Raw genomic sequence first — 15792 nt, forward strand, 5'->3', positions numbered from 1 at the left:
AAAACCTCATCACTGTATTATGCTACAAACCATAACATTATCTTAACTGGTGAATGGATAGGCAGTAACAGATACAGTTACTCTAAGCCAATTTCAGATCACCCAAGAAAAGTAGAGGTCACAATCTAGTAATAAAAGAGGAACTTACCCCCTTCCCAAAGATCAGGGTTTGCTGAATACTTCAAAGGAAAAAAATGCTTCCCTGATGGCTGCCAGCCCTTATATGAGGTTAGAGAGGTTCTGGCTGCACAGGTGAATTGCTTCCACCTGTGCTCTCAGGGCTGGCTGTGCCCCTTCACCAGGTGCTCAATCACTGGTTCAGGCCATGACCTAACTGTTCCCATACAGGTGGAATATGGGGATTTGGATCGGACAGCATCTTCAAGTCCTGGGGGAACATCACACTCCAAAATGCAGCATCTTCTCCATCAGGTCTTGGATAAATTCTACCCCAAACACTACAAGAAAAATATTACTCCTGAACAACTCAAGTAAGTTGTTTGTTTACACTTAACACAACTTGGTACATTTGCCCTCTTCAAACTTAGGAAGTTTAAAGGAGCCCTGTCAAGCTTATTTCAATGTAGAAGCTTAAACAGAACACCAGTGTCATAAAAAAGATTCCTTTAAAAAAGTACACAGTAGTAGACTAACTTTCCCCAAGTCAATAAGTTTAAGCCTAAGACGAATTCTATTTGAGAATACATACTTAGGGATGCAAAGGTGGAACTAAGTTTCCTAGGCGAGACAAATCAAGAGGGAGTAGAAGTGTGTTGTCAGAGCATCTAGAGCACACTATAGACAGGTTAAGATGAAGGTGAGAGTATAACTGAATGTGAAGCTGGGCAGGATTTTACTGCAACAGCTGCCCAAGTGTTAGTTGTTGCAGTTGTTGAGTATATACACCAATGAACAACCAGTATGCAACTGGGATTCCTGGATATTACAGTATAAGTAGTAGCAAAATAACTGGCGAAGTAGAGAAACTGCTGAAATGAGCTCAGTTTGTACAACACACCCTAACTGACTGTGCTAACAGCCCTGTCCACAGTGCCTGTATAGAACAGCACTTTGGAATGAGAGGTAGATTTAGTTATTGGTATAATTTTACTCATGTTCCCTTGAAAGACTTTATTAAATAGTGCTGTCCTGTGTCTTGGACTCTGATAGGCAACTGGCTGACAGGCTGGCAACAAAGTGGATGGTGCTGCAGGGATGCTCTCCACCGGAATGCATTCGAATTTATTTGACAGTGGCCCGCAAATGGCCTCTCTTTGGAACCAAACTATTTGCTGCTAAGGTAACAGGCATGCACCTTTTTTTTTCCCCTAAGAATGAAGTCTATGAGCAAAGCCATATCTATTTTCTAACACAGACTGAAAATGCTCCTACAGGAAGTGGAAAAAACAAACAATGCTCTGTTCTGAACAGTTCTAGCACCACATTTGTTCAGAAAGAAGGAAGATACATACATTCTAGACACTAGGGGTTGCTAGCGTTCACTAAATAGACATTGAAGCTTTTCTGACTATTGTTTCAACACAATACAAAATACTACCTCTGAACCCTTACCAAAGCTTTTACACGTACACATTTTCTTGGTCATAAAGCTGCAATAATAGCTTAAAAAATACTATTTACATACCTCTGTGTGGAAAAAAGGAAGAGTCCTCCATAAATCACACCATGCAGCTGATGCTAGCTGAAAGTATGAGTATTTCAGTCTTGCTCTCTATCAGAGTTGGCTGCTTTTCTTGCCACATGGGACAGGCAAGCAGTGATAATGTCCTGTAGCAGAAATGTAAAAAATGAAGCATATACTGGGTAATTTGTCAGCCCACGGGCATCAGCAGGGCAGCAAAGAATCATAGGTGGGAACAGTTCTTCCAGAAGCTTGTAGCATCCCTTAGCCCAGCCAAGAGTAGATCTCTGTACCTATTACCCTTGCCATAACTAATGTCTTAACCCACTCATGCTGAGAAGTCTTGTTTTGGCATGAACCATTTTTTCCAACCCAACAGAACTCTCCTCTACTGAAAGTCTGATAGTGTCTAGTCCATAGCTAACGTCTCTTGCTTTGAAGAGAAAGTTGTGATAGCTACATCTAATGATGAAAAGAGAACCCAAGTAAATATGAAAAAATTTACTTTTTCTTTTTAAAAGAAAGATTAAGTTTTCCACTTTCAGCATTAAAGCAGAAATATTATTGGTATTTAAGGTTACTTGACAGTGAAGAATAAGAATGCAGAATAGGTTAAATAACGTTGATATTTCTGATAACTACCATATTATGTAACTTTTCAATAGTTAAACAGCCATACAGCAGCAAATTTCCAGAAAAGATTGATATTATTAGACAGAACAGATAATTGACACATTTGCCAAAATCAGTAAGAAAGAAAACTGCACTGATGTGATGGCTCTGTGCGTTGGTACTACTGAAGCCAATGGGCTTTACTGCTAGATGGAAGGCAGTTGTGCAAGAACCAGCATAGAGCGGAACTGCCATTCTGTCACTGTCCCAGCATCACCCTCACTTTTAACTACACTGATGCAACGAGAAAGATTTTGAGACTAAATTCCATCTCATGTACTGCTAGTCTCCCAAATTCTATGTCAATCTGAAAATATTTTTCCAGATTTTGAAAAAAAATCTCTTAAAAGTCAAATCAGGTTAGATCAGTAAGTCTAGAGGATTCTTTCACCTCCACTTTATCCTTAAAACTGAAGTTTTCTATCAGAAACTGCTTCTTTACAGTATTCAAGAAATGACTCAAATCAAATTTTCTTTTTCTCTAGCCTATTTCGCCTTCCTCATTAGAAGACTGTCCAGTCTGGATAGCTGTGAATGAAGATGGTATCAGCGTACTGGATTATAACACTATGGTATGGTGAGGAACGCTGTTTAAAAAAAAAATATATCTCCCACAGGAAGACCTTCCCCTGAATCCACTTAAAGTCAGTAAAAGTTTGTGTTTAACTTCAAATGGATCCAGAAGTTAATTTGTAGAAGTCAGAGATGAAGAAGCGAGGGCTATGTTTTAGAGCTACATAAACAAAGGAAAATTACAGCTTCTGTGTAAGGTAAAGTTTCATGTAACAGCTAACTGCCTTGATGATGGGCAACAAAGGAGTACAGGCATCTTGCAAGATATCTCAGTGCTATGTGCTTTACTACTACCTTCTGGTTAACAAAGTTTGCACCATAGCTCTGAAGCATCAGGGCACAGAGCAAGCAAGAAAAAACCTAGAAATGCAATTCTCTTCTGAGATTTCTCTACCAGCTGTTATCTGTATACCAATTGCCTATTACTGCTTGCAGTAAATAGCAAACACACTAGTTTGAGGTGGTCATTTTGTCTTTCACAGAAGTATGACTCTTCATCTCTCTGTTGTCTGCAGCACCTGAAATTCTCTTATTCATACTCTTCTGTGTTGACCTTTGGAGGCTGTCGAGATGACTTCATGATTGTAGTCAGTCAAATAAAAGAAAGGAGTTCTGGAAAAAACAGCACAGAAAAACTCCTTTTCACAATGGCAATTCCAAAGGTAATTACAAAATGAACAGTGAGTATCTTTCCAGCTGGCAGTATCTAAGCCGGGTATTTTGAACCTGGGTCTGGTACTTCTGACTGCTGCATTAGCTACGTACAGTCAATAAATTCTGTGTAAATCGTTCCATTTAATTGAGAGACTTATTCTACCTCTTACAGACAGACCTTCAATTCAAAACTTAACGACTCCATGTGAGAAAAAGCCTTTTGCAAATGTTATGTGGTCAATAGGTTCTTAAAAAAAGATAAATAAATTCAAAGGGCACTTTTCCCTCTCCTTGACTTACAGTTAATCATTTTCTTTTTCTCCCCCAGATTGTTGAAGCAACACTCCTTATTGCCACCTATATTAACTCCCGGTTGACAACTCCGCTCCTACCCTCCACACAGCCCTCTCGAAGCACAACGCCTGCCAACAGGCTCTGGGAGACTGACAGTCCGTGTTTTTTCCCTTCCACACCCCGAAGCACTAAGGGGCCCACCCTGCTCTGAGGGCTCATTCCAATTTGGGAATTTTTTATTTGTGGGGTTGCAGTTTGCTATTGCTTTCCCCACCGCTCTGTACCAAATTGCAGACTGCTACAATTTTGCCAGTTAAACACCTTGTTTTAATGCAGGTTCCTTTTGCTGCAAGTATTCTTCCATTTCCCAAGCTCACAACTTTGTTTACAAGCACAAGTTTTCTTTAATCCTTCCCATTTTCAGCTTTGCACCTGCGTTTAAATCACTGCACTGCACCCTATGTCTGGAACCTCAGCCCAGTTCTTGAACTCCTAGTGATCTCTTGTCCTCATCAGGCCCGTTTGATTATTCCCATTATTTCCAATAATCTTCTGTTTACATCAATCACTGACTCGCTCACTCTTTACCTGAAACAGACTGCACCTCTGCAAGGTAGGTTTGAGTGGTGCATAAGCTTGAATTTGACAGAAGTGGACTGAGCACACAGTCTCAATAAAATTAAAGACAGGTGGTTCTGGATACTGCGCCACAAGCCAAGTATAAGGATGCATCCTGCTGAATAATGCCTGCATAAGGAGTAGCATATCACTTCCTCACAAACTAGATAGACACTGACAGGCTATTACCAGAGCGTAAAGATTAATATGATGTAGTTTGATCAGGTAGTTTAGACATAGCTTCAGCTCTGTGCTCTGGTTAAGAATAGCCATTATATTAAAGTTTTGACCTGGGTTTAAATTCACTGCTGCTACTCTTGCTATCAAGATAGTCCTTTTGAAGAGATTAAGATAGTTTTTTGTATTTTTGCCACTGATTAACACAAAAAAGATAATTTATTTTTTCCTAAAGCTGCACTGATTCCTCCCAAAACTGATTCCAAAGTTCAAAGACAGAAACTTTCCAAGTCTCTGCCCCAGACATGAAAGAAAGAGAGATGAAGCTGTTGAAAGGGAATGGGAACTGAACTGACAAGAAGACTTCTGATGCCATGTCAGGGATGATTTTTAAGACCTGGAATAGGGAGTATAGAATAAGAACTCAGCAGTACAGGAGAATCTTTTCAACTTTAATTTTACAAAGGTTAAGACCTGATGTCCTTCCATTTTGAGGACTCAGAACAGCTGGAATTGGACCAGTGTCAGACAATGCCCTGGCTCCTGCAGAATGGACGGCTTTTGCCACTTGATGCTGCTCTATACAACTGACGAACACTGGACCTCTGCTGCAGGGCTGAAAGTGTCACATACCCCACCACCACATACATTCAGACTTTTTCCATTAATCACTGTTACAGATGTTTCATGATGTGCATGTGACCTCAGACAAAGGAAGACAAGGCAAGCAAATCTTTCAATTGTTATGTCTTTCAGCAACTGGAACAGACCTTCCCAAACCAGCTCTGTCCTTCACAGAAGCTGTTCCTTTAGATCTCCTGCTTTCTTCATGCTACTGGCTCAATGAGGAGATTGTTAGCAAACATATATTCAAATATTGTTCTTCAGATTTTCCTTAAGAGTGTTTTTTTGACTGGTTTCAAAGGGACTTTGTTCTGATTGGGAAGCAAAATTAAACAAATAAAAAAAACCAGACATTGTTCTTAAGAACTCGATATCTATCTGGCCTGAGTTAAGCTATTTTGGGAAGCCTTTTAAGAAGTAAAGAACTGTCCTTTCCAAAGTACCTGAGTAACTTCATAATAATGCATCTATGGGCAACTTTCTCAAATTAAAACAGTGTGAATCCAACCATCATAAAGAATTCAGCAATAGCAAACCAAAGTGATTCACCAATGAACCAACCAACCATACCAGTGTTGTTTGTTGTTTTTTTTTTTACTTCCTCATATCTGTCACCAACCCTGAAATATCCAATCCATGGTGGAGCTGATACTGCAAGAAGTTTTTGTTTCAAGCTTATTGTGGGTACAAAGCCAAAAATCAAAATTACATGGGACAACAATCATTCTAATCAATCCCTTATCAGCATATTTTTAACATTAAAAAAAATGGTTTGTGGAAATTATACAATAGACTTGATATAGGAGATTATATATACAGAGACCTGATTTGTCCATTCTGTAATGTACCCATTTGCCATGAACTTAAGGATCACCCCTTGAACTTATTGAAAAAGTAGTTTTCAAGGTCAACAATAATGTTAAGGTATTGGTTTAGTCTCTTTATGTGATCTCCTTGCATACTTCTGATATATTCTCATAGAGTGATCAGTAGTATACGTTATCTCTCTCTGATCTTAGTATGGATAAACAAGTTGGAATAAAGACAGCGTTATTCCACCTCACTACTTCAGTCTCCTGCGACAATACCTCTGACAATACCTCTGGTATCTGGAGGTCTGTTTGGCAGCCTGCTTCTTGTGCCCCACCAGTAACAAAGCTGCCTCAGAATGAAATGAGCTCCACTCCTTGTCATCGGTCCTAAGGATGCTCAAGGCATGAAAGTCTTCAGTTCACTGTTCTGAGATTGTGCTTACCTTGCACTGCTAACACCTACGTCCTTGTACTGGGGAAACAGGAAGCAGAAATGTTAATAAGCAAGAGATGTCATGAAGCTCATTGTTTTCTGCCATAAATTCACTCTAAATTCACAAACATGGCAAATGGGACTTTTTCTTCTTTCTTCCAAATATTCTTTAATACTTGAGTATTTCAGAGACCACTCCACTCTGATGGATGCACATATACCTCTTATTTATAGGTTACTTGACTTTAAAATAGAGCTAAAAAATTTTTAAAAACCCTATGTAGATACCTATTTTGTATGATTTCTTGATAAAGTTTTTATTTTAATCAATGCTTTTGGCAACAATAATTCCAACAGTATAGAATGAGACAAGAGCCTTTGTTTCCCTAACTGCTGTGTGTATGTAAAAGGCTGTCTTGGAGATACATGAGATTTCTGATCTTAATAAAATGAGATTATCCTGAATGAACTTGTATTTCTTCACAGAGTGAAAGAAACTATTTATCTTAAAAGCCAGAATAACCCTGAAGTAAATATACGTGGGCAAAGACTGTGTTTGTTTCCAAAGACATACCTGGTGCAAAGCTCCCTGTCTCCCACTCCTTGATTTTGTCTTCTAACTCAGCTTTAGCAGATCACTGAAGTGCACTGCCACATGCATGGGAGATCCCAAAGATAGCTAAAATGATTTTCCAGACTTTCTCCTGTGATACAGCTTCTCTTTTATTTTTTCAGTTCACATTCTCAAGACTGTGACATTTTTACAGCATAGCCAGAGTCCCCAGCAAACTCTTAGGTCCAAGTCTGCCCACTCTGCTGAGATAACTTCTCCTCTGACACATTCTTCCCACTGCTATAAATACTCTTCAGTGTTCTCAACCATTTCTAATCCCCATGAAGAAACACAACCTGCCCAAAGCAGGCCTATAGGCAGCTCTGTACCCAGCTCCAAGCATACGACAAGGTTTTCAGTCAAAGGGCCTCCCCTGCAGCCACATTTCTGGAGCCTGCTTCTGCTGTCAACAGCCAATTTCTGCCTCTTCCCCAATTCCCCAGCTTTGCCTGGACTTGCCACCAATCATCAGGTACAGCATCCTTAACCTCAGAGGTTGCATTGCAACTGAACCAGACTTAAAAATCCAGCCAACTCCATCATTTAAAGCATCTGTGAGAAATGAAACCACAGAAGAAACTAAGCACCCAGAAAAGGTTACCCAAATGCCACCATGCATCCCAAAGCCACTGCCCTTTGCTTCAACAGCCAGAGCACTCCTGTCACGTGAGCTAACCTGTATGCTGCAGCACAGTGCAAAAAACAAAAACCATCAACATGTAATGTAAAGTGTTGATGGTGATGTGCTGCCATGTCTTAATTCTAGAGAATGTATATAACAATAGCACAGTGTTGTATGGAGATTAAGAGTGAGACCAAGGCTTCTGCCAGCTTGCTAGTTTAGCACTTGCTTTTCCCAATATTTCAACTGCCTTAATTACTTTAATAAGAAGTCATGGAAAAAAAAAAAAACCAACAGAAAAATACCAGTTAAAAGTTACAGTAACTTTTAAATATCAACTAAGAAGAGTTTCTCCACATTAACTTACTTTATTCACATAGTCATTATTATAATTTTAAACAATATATTTTTCTCATATTCTCATAGTAATTGATCTGGCTCTTCTGAATGGGGTTGGAAGTGAGCTCTGCTCCAGCCCCCAAGAAGCTTGACTCCATCTTCTCTACAACCTCCCTTTAGGTACTTATCTACATGATTGCCCCCAAACCCTCCTTTCTGTAGGCTTAAAGTCTTAGCTCTTCCAGTCTTTCTTCAGGCTCCAGCTCCACACCAATGTAAGCAGCCCTTCATTGTCCACAGAATCACCACGGCTGAAAAAGAGCTACAAGATCACCCAGTCCAACCATTCACCTATCACCAATAGTTCTCACTAAACCATATCCCTCAGCACAACATCCAAGTGTTCCTTGAACACCTCCAGGGTCAGTGACTCCACCACCTACCTGAGCAGCCCGTTCTAGCACCAGACACGTCCACATACTGGAGAGTCCAGAAATGGATGCAGCACTTCAGGTGCAGTCCTACCAGTGCAGAGGAGGGGGGAAGGATCCCTTCCCTTGAACTGCTAGCAATACATCTCTCATGCAACCCAGGACACTCTTAGCCTTTCTGTACTAAGGACACACAGCTGGCACCTTTTCAACTTGGTGTCCACTGTGACCCCAGGACCTTTTCTGAAAGAGAACCAATATGTACTGGAAGGAACAGCACAGAGTAATTTGTCTCTAGGACCCTTTGTTGAGCTACAAGAGGTTCCTGCATGCCCACTTCTCCAACCTGTCTGGGTCCCTCTGGCTGGCAGCACATGTCTCTGGCATATCAGCCATTCCTCTGAGATTGTGTCATTAGCAAAATCCATCAACACTTGTAGGTGCATCCCACCAGGTTCCATGGATTAAGAGACATGCAATTTGCTTAAGTATTTTCTAGCCTGATCACCTTCCATCAAGGGTCTCCCTTGCTCCAGAACTTTCCCTTGCTATCTGCAGCCCAGGATTCCTGAAGTCTAGTCTTTCTAGTAAAGACTGAAATGATGAAGGCATTCAGTACCCCATTCTTTTTCAGATCTTGCGTTACCACACCTCTACACCATTCAGAGGTGGCCTCATGTTTTCTTTGCCATTTTGTTACTCAAGTACTCACAGAAGGCCTTTCTGTTGCCTTTGGCATCCCTAGAAAAATTCAATTCCAGATAGACTTTAGCTTTCCTAACCACATACCTTGCATGCTTACACAGTCTCTATATTGATCCCAGGCTACCTGTCCTCATTTCTACCTTTTGGCATTTGAATTTTGCCAGGAATAAATTGCTCATTCATAAAGGCCTCTTGCCATTTTTGCTCAACTTTTTACCTGTTGGGATAGACTACTCATGTGCCTGGAGGAGGTGTCTCCTGAGTGTTGATCTTCTCTCTAGGGTACCATACCATGGGACTCTTTCAAGCAGACTGCTGAAGAATCTGAAGTATTCTCAGCAAAACAGTATATTTTCATTTTCTGTCATTCTCTATCTGAAATTCCCCATTGGATCAGGAAAACTGAGCCAGCCCACCCTTCTGTTTTGATACTCTTTTCAAGAAAGGATTACAAAGAAACTTAAGAAAAAAACAAAAACCTAGGGTATTTTTTCTGTCTTCCCAAGGTTGCCATTTGTTTTTATCAGAATTCTCGGATCCATGGAAGAAGAAACATTTGCTGCATATTCTTTGTCTCCCCTTGCCATACCTTTTTCCAGAGATGCATGGAAAAACCTCCTTCTGTCCATTTAAAAAGTGTTGCTCACCTGTTTTCATAACAGTCAATTTCTAAGTTCACTTGTGTGCTTCAGCTGACATCTTCTATAACAGCTCTGCGAGTCTGTGTGGGCTGTTAGCTATAATGTCATTATTACAACTGCATCACATTCTAAACATTTAATTTTAAAAAGCCATGGGTCAGATTTGCTTGCTTTTCCATACATCTCTCCAAGTCCTGCTGCAAGTTATCCATCTTCATTATTTATTATTTTACTCCATCTGGTTGTGAAGCTGTTTTCCTCTGATCCAAGATTTCATGACAACTTTTGTACACTTCTATCAAGCAGTCCAGACGTGGTTTGGAACTCTAGAAGTCAAGTCAAACAACAGAGAATCACACTCTGAACCAGTTATAAAAAAGAGATTTGTCGGACAGAGAAAGGAATGTGGAGGCAGCTGACACAAAGCTGATAGCTAGATGCATGCATGTATAAGGAATGCAACAGTAAGATATCTCTAGTTACTATCTCACATTAAGTCAACTGAGAATAGATTTCCTTTTTATATGTTCATCAGGAATTCATCAAATTCCAGGAGGTTTTTAAATGTAAGTTGGTGACAAAAGAATCAGCTGCATCAGCTCAGGGATGAAAAGCACCAGTCCCTAGAGCTGTCAGGTTAAAACACACAGCACCATTCTCCAGTCAGCCTGAATCTCTCACCAAATCAGAGATCCTCTCCTTTCAACTCACAACGTACAGTGAAAATACAGAAGAAAATCCACATCTTCCAAGCCATTACCCTATCTGCGAAACCATGTTCCCTCAATGACCTCCACCCCAAAAAACTGACCTTCAGGACAAGGAGCTTACATGCTTGGCCCTTAGCTTCAGCTATTACTGTCAACAAGAGGACAAGTGAAGGTTAACTGAAAGCATCAATTCATTTCACACTAACAGAGGAATGGTGGTCAAAGAATAATGATTTTTCATCATTCCTAACGTGGACCAGCAGGAAGGTGAGTCTCCCAGTTCTGGGATCCCTATGGCCCCATGACTGTTGAGATCCCAAAACAGCATTACCGTGTAAAGTCCATCTAATGCCTTTCCTTGCAACCATTGCTAAAGAGAACAATAGGTCAACTCAGCGCAGAAGTGCTCCTGGGTGCAGTGACATGCTAAGTTGTGTTTCTGAGGGCTGACATACCTTAGAGGAGCAAAGACCCACTGAAGGAGATGCAAGAAAGTTACTAATTACTGCTCCTTCAAAACTAAGTAACTTTAAAGTGAGAATTACTGACAGGTAACAAACTGCAAACAGACACAGCTCTTTCTGTTAATCCTTTGCTGGTGGAATCAACACTGCCAATATTAAGATATTTCCATAGAAATAAGACTGTTCAGACTTGAGTTAAGAAGGAAAAAAAAAAAGAAAAAGAAAACAGGAAAAAAAAAGCCTAACACACTGATGCCAGAAAGCTGGAAAGTAACACAAATCCTGAGTGCAGCCATCTGGAATACTAGTTGTGAATTCCTTGGACATACATGAAATACCTAATTTATATTACTGTTAGTAAACGTCTTCACAATTTTGGGACTAAGTCAGTTGTAAATATCTATGGATTAGTGCACCTATTCCTCTAAGTATTTAGCTGAAGACTTAACTATATCCAGTCATAAATTGCATGTGACTACAAAATGATATTCACAAGCAGTTGGTGAACAGAGAGGAAGATAAACACAACATCAGCAGTCTAGAATATGAGGTACATCTGTACTGCTTACTGACACTCAAGGATCAGGGTATTCAGAGAGAAAGAAATTCCATCCCCAAAACGGGATTATGAACAGCCACAACAGGTTAGCAAGAGAAGAGAAAGGACACAGTATGAGTAAAGCAGGGTACGAGATAGACAGGGTGTGAGTAAAACAAACAAGTTATTATACATTAAGCAAATTGCTCACAGCTTGTACTGTGATCTTTGTCAGCAGTTGTAGGGGAAGCTACCATTGTAAGCCAAAGAGATTTTTATGAAATCTTTTTGGCACAGATTGCTGAAAGAAAAATGAACTATGGCAATATAATTAGGAAGGTAACACTGAGCACGAGATTACACAGAAAGCTGTGCAAGTCCTCATTACCCTCCGTGATCCAAAGACTTCTAGTTCATGCAATCTACTGGTCAGGTTCAAATTTACACAGTGCCCTATTCTCAGCATAGAGGACAAACGAACAAAACTTCACTGGTACTTAATTCTGTGAGACTTGAGTATTGCTCACAGCATACTGCTGTAAGATCCAACTTGAATGTGCAGCCGGAGAAAGGCAGCTGTAATTCTTTGTTCCACGTGTGGCGGAACAAAGGTATGCTGAGGCATCTGACACACACACAAAACACACCTTTGTACTGCCCCACTGTTCAGTCACACTCACCTGAAAGAGTGGTACAACCTCAGATACTCCCTGAGGATCCTGAGGGTCGCACAGGAGGATGCACAGGTAATAGATAACTTTTTGCTACAAGACAAACAGACCAAATAATTGAAGTTTGAAAATGCTATCAAAGTGCCTGGAGTCATCACAGAAAGAGGAATTGCTTCAACTCATTGGGCTGAACAAAGTGTGTGACATTTTCTAAAGATAAATCAGCAGAAACATCAGCATTTCAAGAGGGTAAATATTCTTGCAACAAGGTTATGAATAAAGCAGCATGAAATCAGTCCCTCTTTTTTCCTGTTTGTTTAAAAAATATCAGGATGGTTTTGCTCCATGAACTTCTCATTTCGAGTTGAAAAGGTAGCAGGTGGATTTTCAGAAAACCCATTCTTTCTGTAAAGCCATTCTTCACCCAAGCCTACTCGAGTTACTGAAGTTCAAGATATTACTAAACACAGTAACAACAAAAAACAGAGGAAAAAAAACAACAACAAGCAGCACAGGATTTAAACATTACTGCTGACAATGCCTTTCCCTTACGCTTTTTTTGATGCAGGCCATTTTACTAATTACCTGTTTTGCCTTTCTAAGAAGTTACACAATGCTGGACCATGTTGAAGATTGTGGGGACTTACTAAGAATTTGTTTTCATCTATGATTATATCACACACATCAGTGACAATGTGTACAACCTCAGTTCTCTGTAACTGTTTGAACTCAACAGTGATGGTGGCACAGCTCATCAAGTCTTACATAAAACTGACAAGTAAGTGCAAAGGCTTTTCTGCCTCCTTGCATATAATGAGAAACCTTTGTTTCCTTTTGCTAGAAAACTTTATACAGATCTATGCAAATCTCCAAGTCTCGCCCAGAGGCAAAACAACTCTCTTTTGGGCAAGTCTAGCAGAAGACAACTTCAGACTCAGGTACATTAATGTGTTGGATTTATGGGTGTCACTTTAAAGACGTATCACTACTCCCCTGGATGCAAGCAGCTTGGTGCAGTATGTCAGCCATCTCCCAGTCACTCCACAGCACAGTCAAGTCTACATATTTGTATTTATGCTGCTGTGTTCAAATGCACTGCTAAACCACTCCTGTGAAAATACAGATATACAAGAAAGACAATATGATTACCATATGGATGGCTTCATTGATAACCACATCCTTCACTCGGCTCATCTCAATGAAGGTTGTGCTCTCCTTCCCTGAAGCATAGGATGAAGTCATCTGAATGCCAAGTGAGCCAATGACCAGAAGGGATTCCTGGTCAATTTTCACAAAGTGCAGGTAGATGATCAGGCCGATCAGCGTGAGGAATATAGCGGCAGAAAGCACCATACTATTCTGTAACACAAACCAAGCAAAGACAGGGCTCTAGTCTTAACACTAATCGAACACAGACCAGTACATAAGTAAATACTGAACGGTTAGTCATAATACAATGGCTACATTTACAAGGTGATTTTACATAGGTGGAGTCCATTCATTCAAAAGGCTGGCTGATATGTGCATGATGGATTTAAGTCACCAAACATCACCCTTCATAGGATGGTCTGAAAGAATGACTGAAACTGAAATCAGCAAGAACATTGTATTCCCTTAAGTTACTGGAGTAACTTTACATCAGTGACAGTATATCGTACAGGCATCTGTAGGGATAGAGAAATGTTAAATGTTTCCTTGAACTGAGCTTGGTGATTCAAAGAAAAATATTTCAGCAAAAACCATTGGCCTGGGCCTACTTAGGAGAGTCAAGTTTTCTTCTTACCATGGGAAGTCTAAACTCAAACTCTGTCTCTCTTCTTGCCCTAAACATCAAGCTCGTCTGCTTCCTCCTGTGCTTCCCCTGAAGACAAACTGTCTTTTGCAGGCTGCAACCTTGGGCTTGTTGCTACATAAAACAATACATAAGTTTACAAATATATGTTCTAGAAGTCATCTTTTCTCAGTAAACCAGCAGCATCAACAAAGGATCTGGTAATGAAGCCTGAAGGTCTTCAACCTACAGCTGCTTTCTGGGATATGTTTCAGAGAGTTCCAGGCCACACAGCTCATCAGCCCGAGTTACACCTAACACTTCCTAAGGGCTGGAACTGCAAGGCTTTCCCAGAACGGCACAGCTCTGCCATGCAAGCAGCACACAGTAGACTCTACCACCATGTGAGGTAAAGAAGCCGTGGCAACATACAAACAGAATGGAAACAGAGCTCTTCCCACAGTTCGTTATCACGGAAAGGCAGTCATGAGTTACAGGCACTGAAATCCACGAAGACAGGCATTCAGACCCGGTTTGCTGGCAGAAAGGAACGACCGCAGCCACACACGGGCCGCATGAGCATATGTAAAACCGAGTTGGACGACAGCGGGCGGTAGCGACCGCATAGCGAACCACTGCCAATTGACTCCCGCCTTCGTTCCATGGAAAAGACCGCTGAGACCAAAACCGAAGCGCACCAGCCGCAGTGCGGCCGCAGCTCCCGCGGGGCACGGCGCGGCTCGCTCGTACCCGCGAAGGCCCGGATTTGCTCGGCGCCGCCTCGCAGGGCCCAGCAGGCGCCCTCCGGGACCCGAGCGCAGCGACGCGCAGGGCCCGCCTGGCGGCGCCCGCCGCCCTTCTCCGCCGGGGTCCCCGCGAGGAGCCGGGCGGGGCGGGGCGGGGCGGGGGTACCTGGCAGAGCACGAAGAGCCCGTAGGCCGCCAGCCAGACGGCGGAGGTGACGGCGCTGAGCGAGCGGAGCTGCAGGCGGGGGCAGCGCACCGCCAGCTCCCGGCAGGAAGCGCTGTGCTGCCGGCACCGCAGCGCCAGCGGCGCCCCCGACGCCGAGCGGTAGCGCCGCTCCTCCATGCGCACGGCGCCCCGCTTCCGCTGAGAAGGGAAGGGGCGGGCGGCGCGTGCGCGGGGCCGCGGGAGGCTGTGAGCCGGCCGGGCTCTTAGGGCTGCGGTTGCGTTGTTCTCCTGCGTGCCTCTCGCCGTGACGGAGCGGGGCGGGCGTTTCCCCCTGCTTGCCCCCCTCCGGTACCAACTTTCCGTGGGCAACTGCCTGCATTCGTGGCTGCTGCAGAGCCCCTGCGTGAGTGCCGCGTGTAAACAAACGAGCGGCGGCAACGGGGGCCGAAGGGCTGAGAGTAAAACCGGTGGGAAGAACGGCCTGTAGGCTGAAAGCGGGATGCCAGCGTTAGGGGGGGCTGCGCGTTTTCACGAGGAGAGCAGGTGCTAAGAGTGACGGCCGAGCGGGTGGGCGGGGCAGGAGCTGGCGCCGTGCGAGGCGAGGAGCGGGGCGAGCTCCCGGCGGGCGGCGGCGACCCCTCGGTGAGAGGCGGGCAGCTGCCCCGCGCCATCGCCCCGCGCCACCGCCGCTCGTTCGGCCCTTCTCAAGGCACGTGCGTTTGCGCGTAGGAACTCGAGCCCGTCCGTGCGAGCTTCGGCAGTACGCGAGTGCCGGCTCCCGCTCTTAGGTCGCCACGCCCCCATCCCGCGCCTCGGGCCGGAGCACGGCGCCCGGGGCAGGTGCGCGAGCCCCCCGCTGCGGGAGTGGAAAAACCC

General features: G+C 43.0%; 2 protein-coding genes across 9 annotated transcripts in view; one reads left to right on the top strand and one right to left on the bottom strand.

The window, feature by feature from the left end:
- PLEKHH1 (pleckstrin homology, MyTH4 and FERM domain containing H1) overlaps positions 1-5762 on the top strand; it is a 51506-nt gene extending 45744 nt beyond the window's left edge. For 3 of the 6 annotated variants that reach the window (XM_031593678.2, XM_090141170.1, XM_090141173.1), the window contains exons 25-29: positions 349-491; positions 1171-1300; positions 2800-2886; positions 3403-3549; positions 3870-5762. In XM_031593678.2, coding sequence (XP_031449538.2) covers positions 349-491; positions 1171-1300; positions 2800-2886; positions 3403-3549; positions 3870-4046 — 684 coding nt within the window. In that variant the 3' untranslated portion in view covers positions 4047-5762. Of the gene's footprint in view, positions 1-348; positions 492-1170; positions 1301-2799; positions 3127-3402; positions 3550-3869 lie in introns of those variants that run through there. The other 3 variants (XR_016466906.1, XM_090141171.1, XM_090141172.1) reach the window with 3 other exon arrangements.
- PIGH (phosphatidylinositol glycan anchor biosynthesis class H) overlaps positions 1-15736 on the bottom strand; it is a 29391-nt gene extending 13655 nt beyond the window's left edge. The window contains exons 1-5 of one of the 3 annotated variants that reach the window (XR_016466907.1): positions 14917-15736; positions 13383-13592; positions 12243-12326; positions 9857-10176; positions 3423-3499 (exon numbers count right to left, since the gene is read on the bottom strand). Coding sequence is in view for 1 of the 3 variants with exons in the window: in XM_031593681.2 (XP_031449541.1) it covers positions 10075-10176; positions 12243-12326; positions 13383-13592; positions 14917-15093 (573 nt within the window). In the remaining 2 variants the exon portion in view is untranslated. Of the gene's footprint in view, positions 1-3422; positions 3500-5761; positions 10177-12242; positions 12327-13382; positions 13593-14916 lie in introns of those variants that run through there. The other 2 variants (XR_016466908.1, XM_031593681.2) reach the window with 2 other exon arrangements.
- Between the last annotated feature and the right edge of the window lie 56 nt (positions 15737-15792).

Source organism: Phasianus colchicus, chromosome 5 (assembly GCF_987193195.1).
Source record: "Phasianus colchicus chromosome 5, bPhaCol1.hap1.1, whole genome shotgun sequence".
NCBI lineage: Eukaryota > Metazoa > Chordata > Aves > Galliformes > Phasianidae > Phasianus > Phasianus colchicus.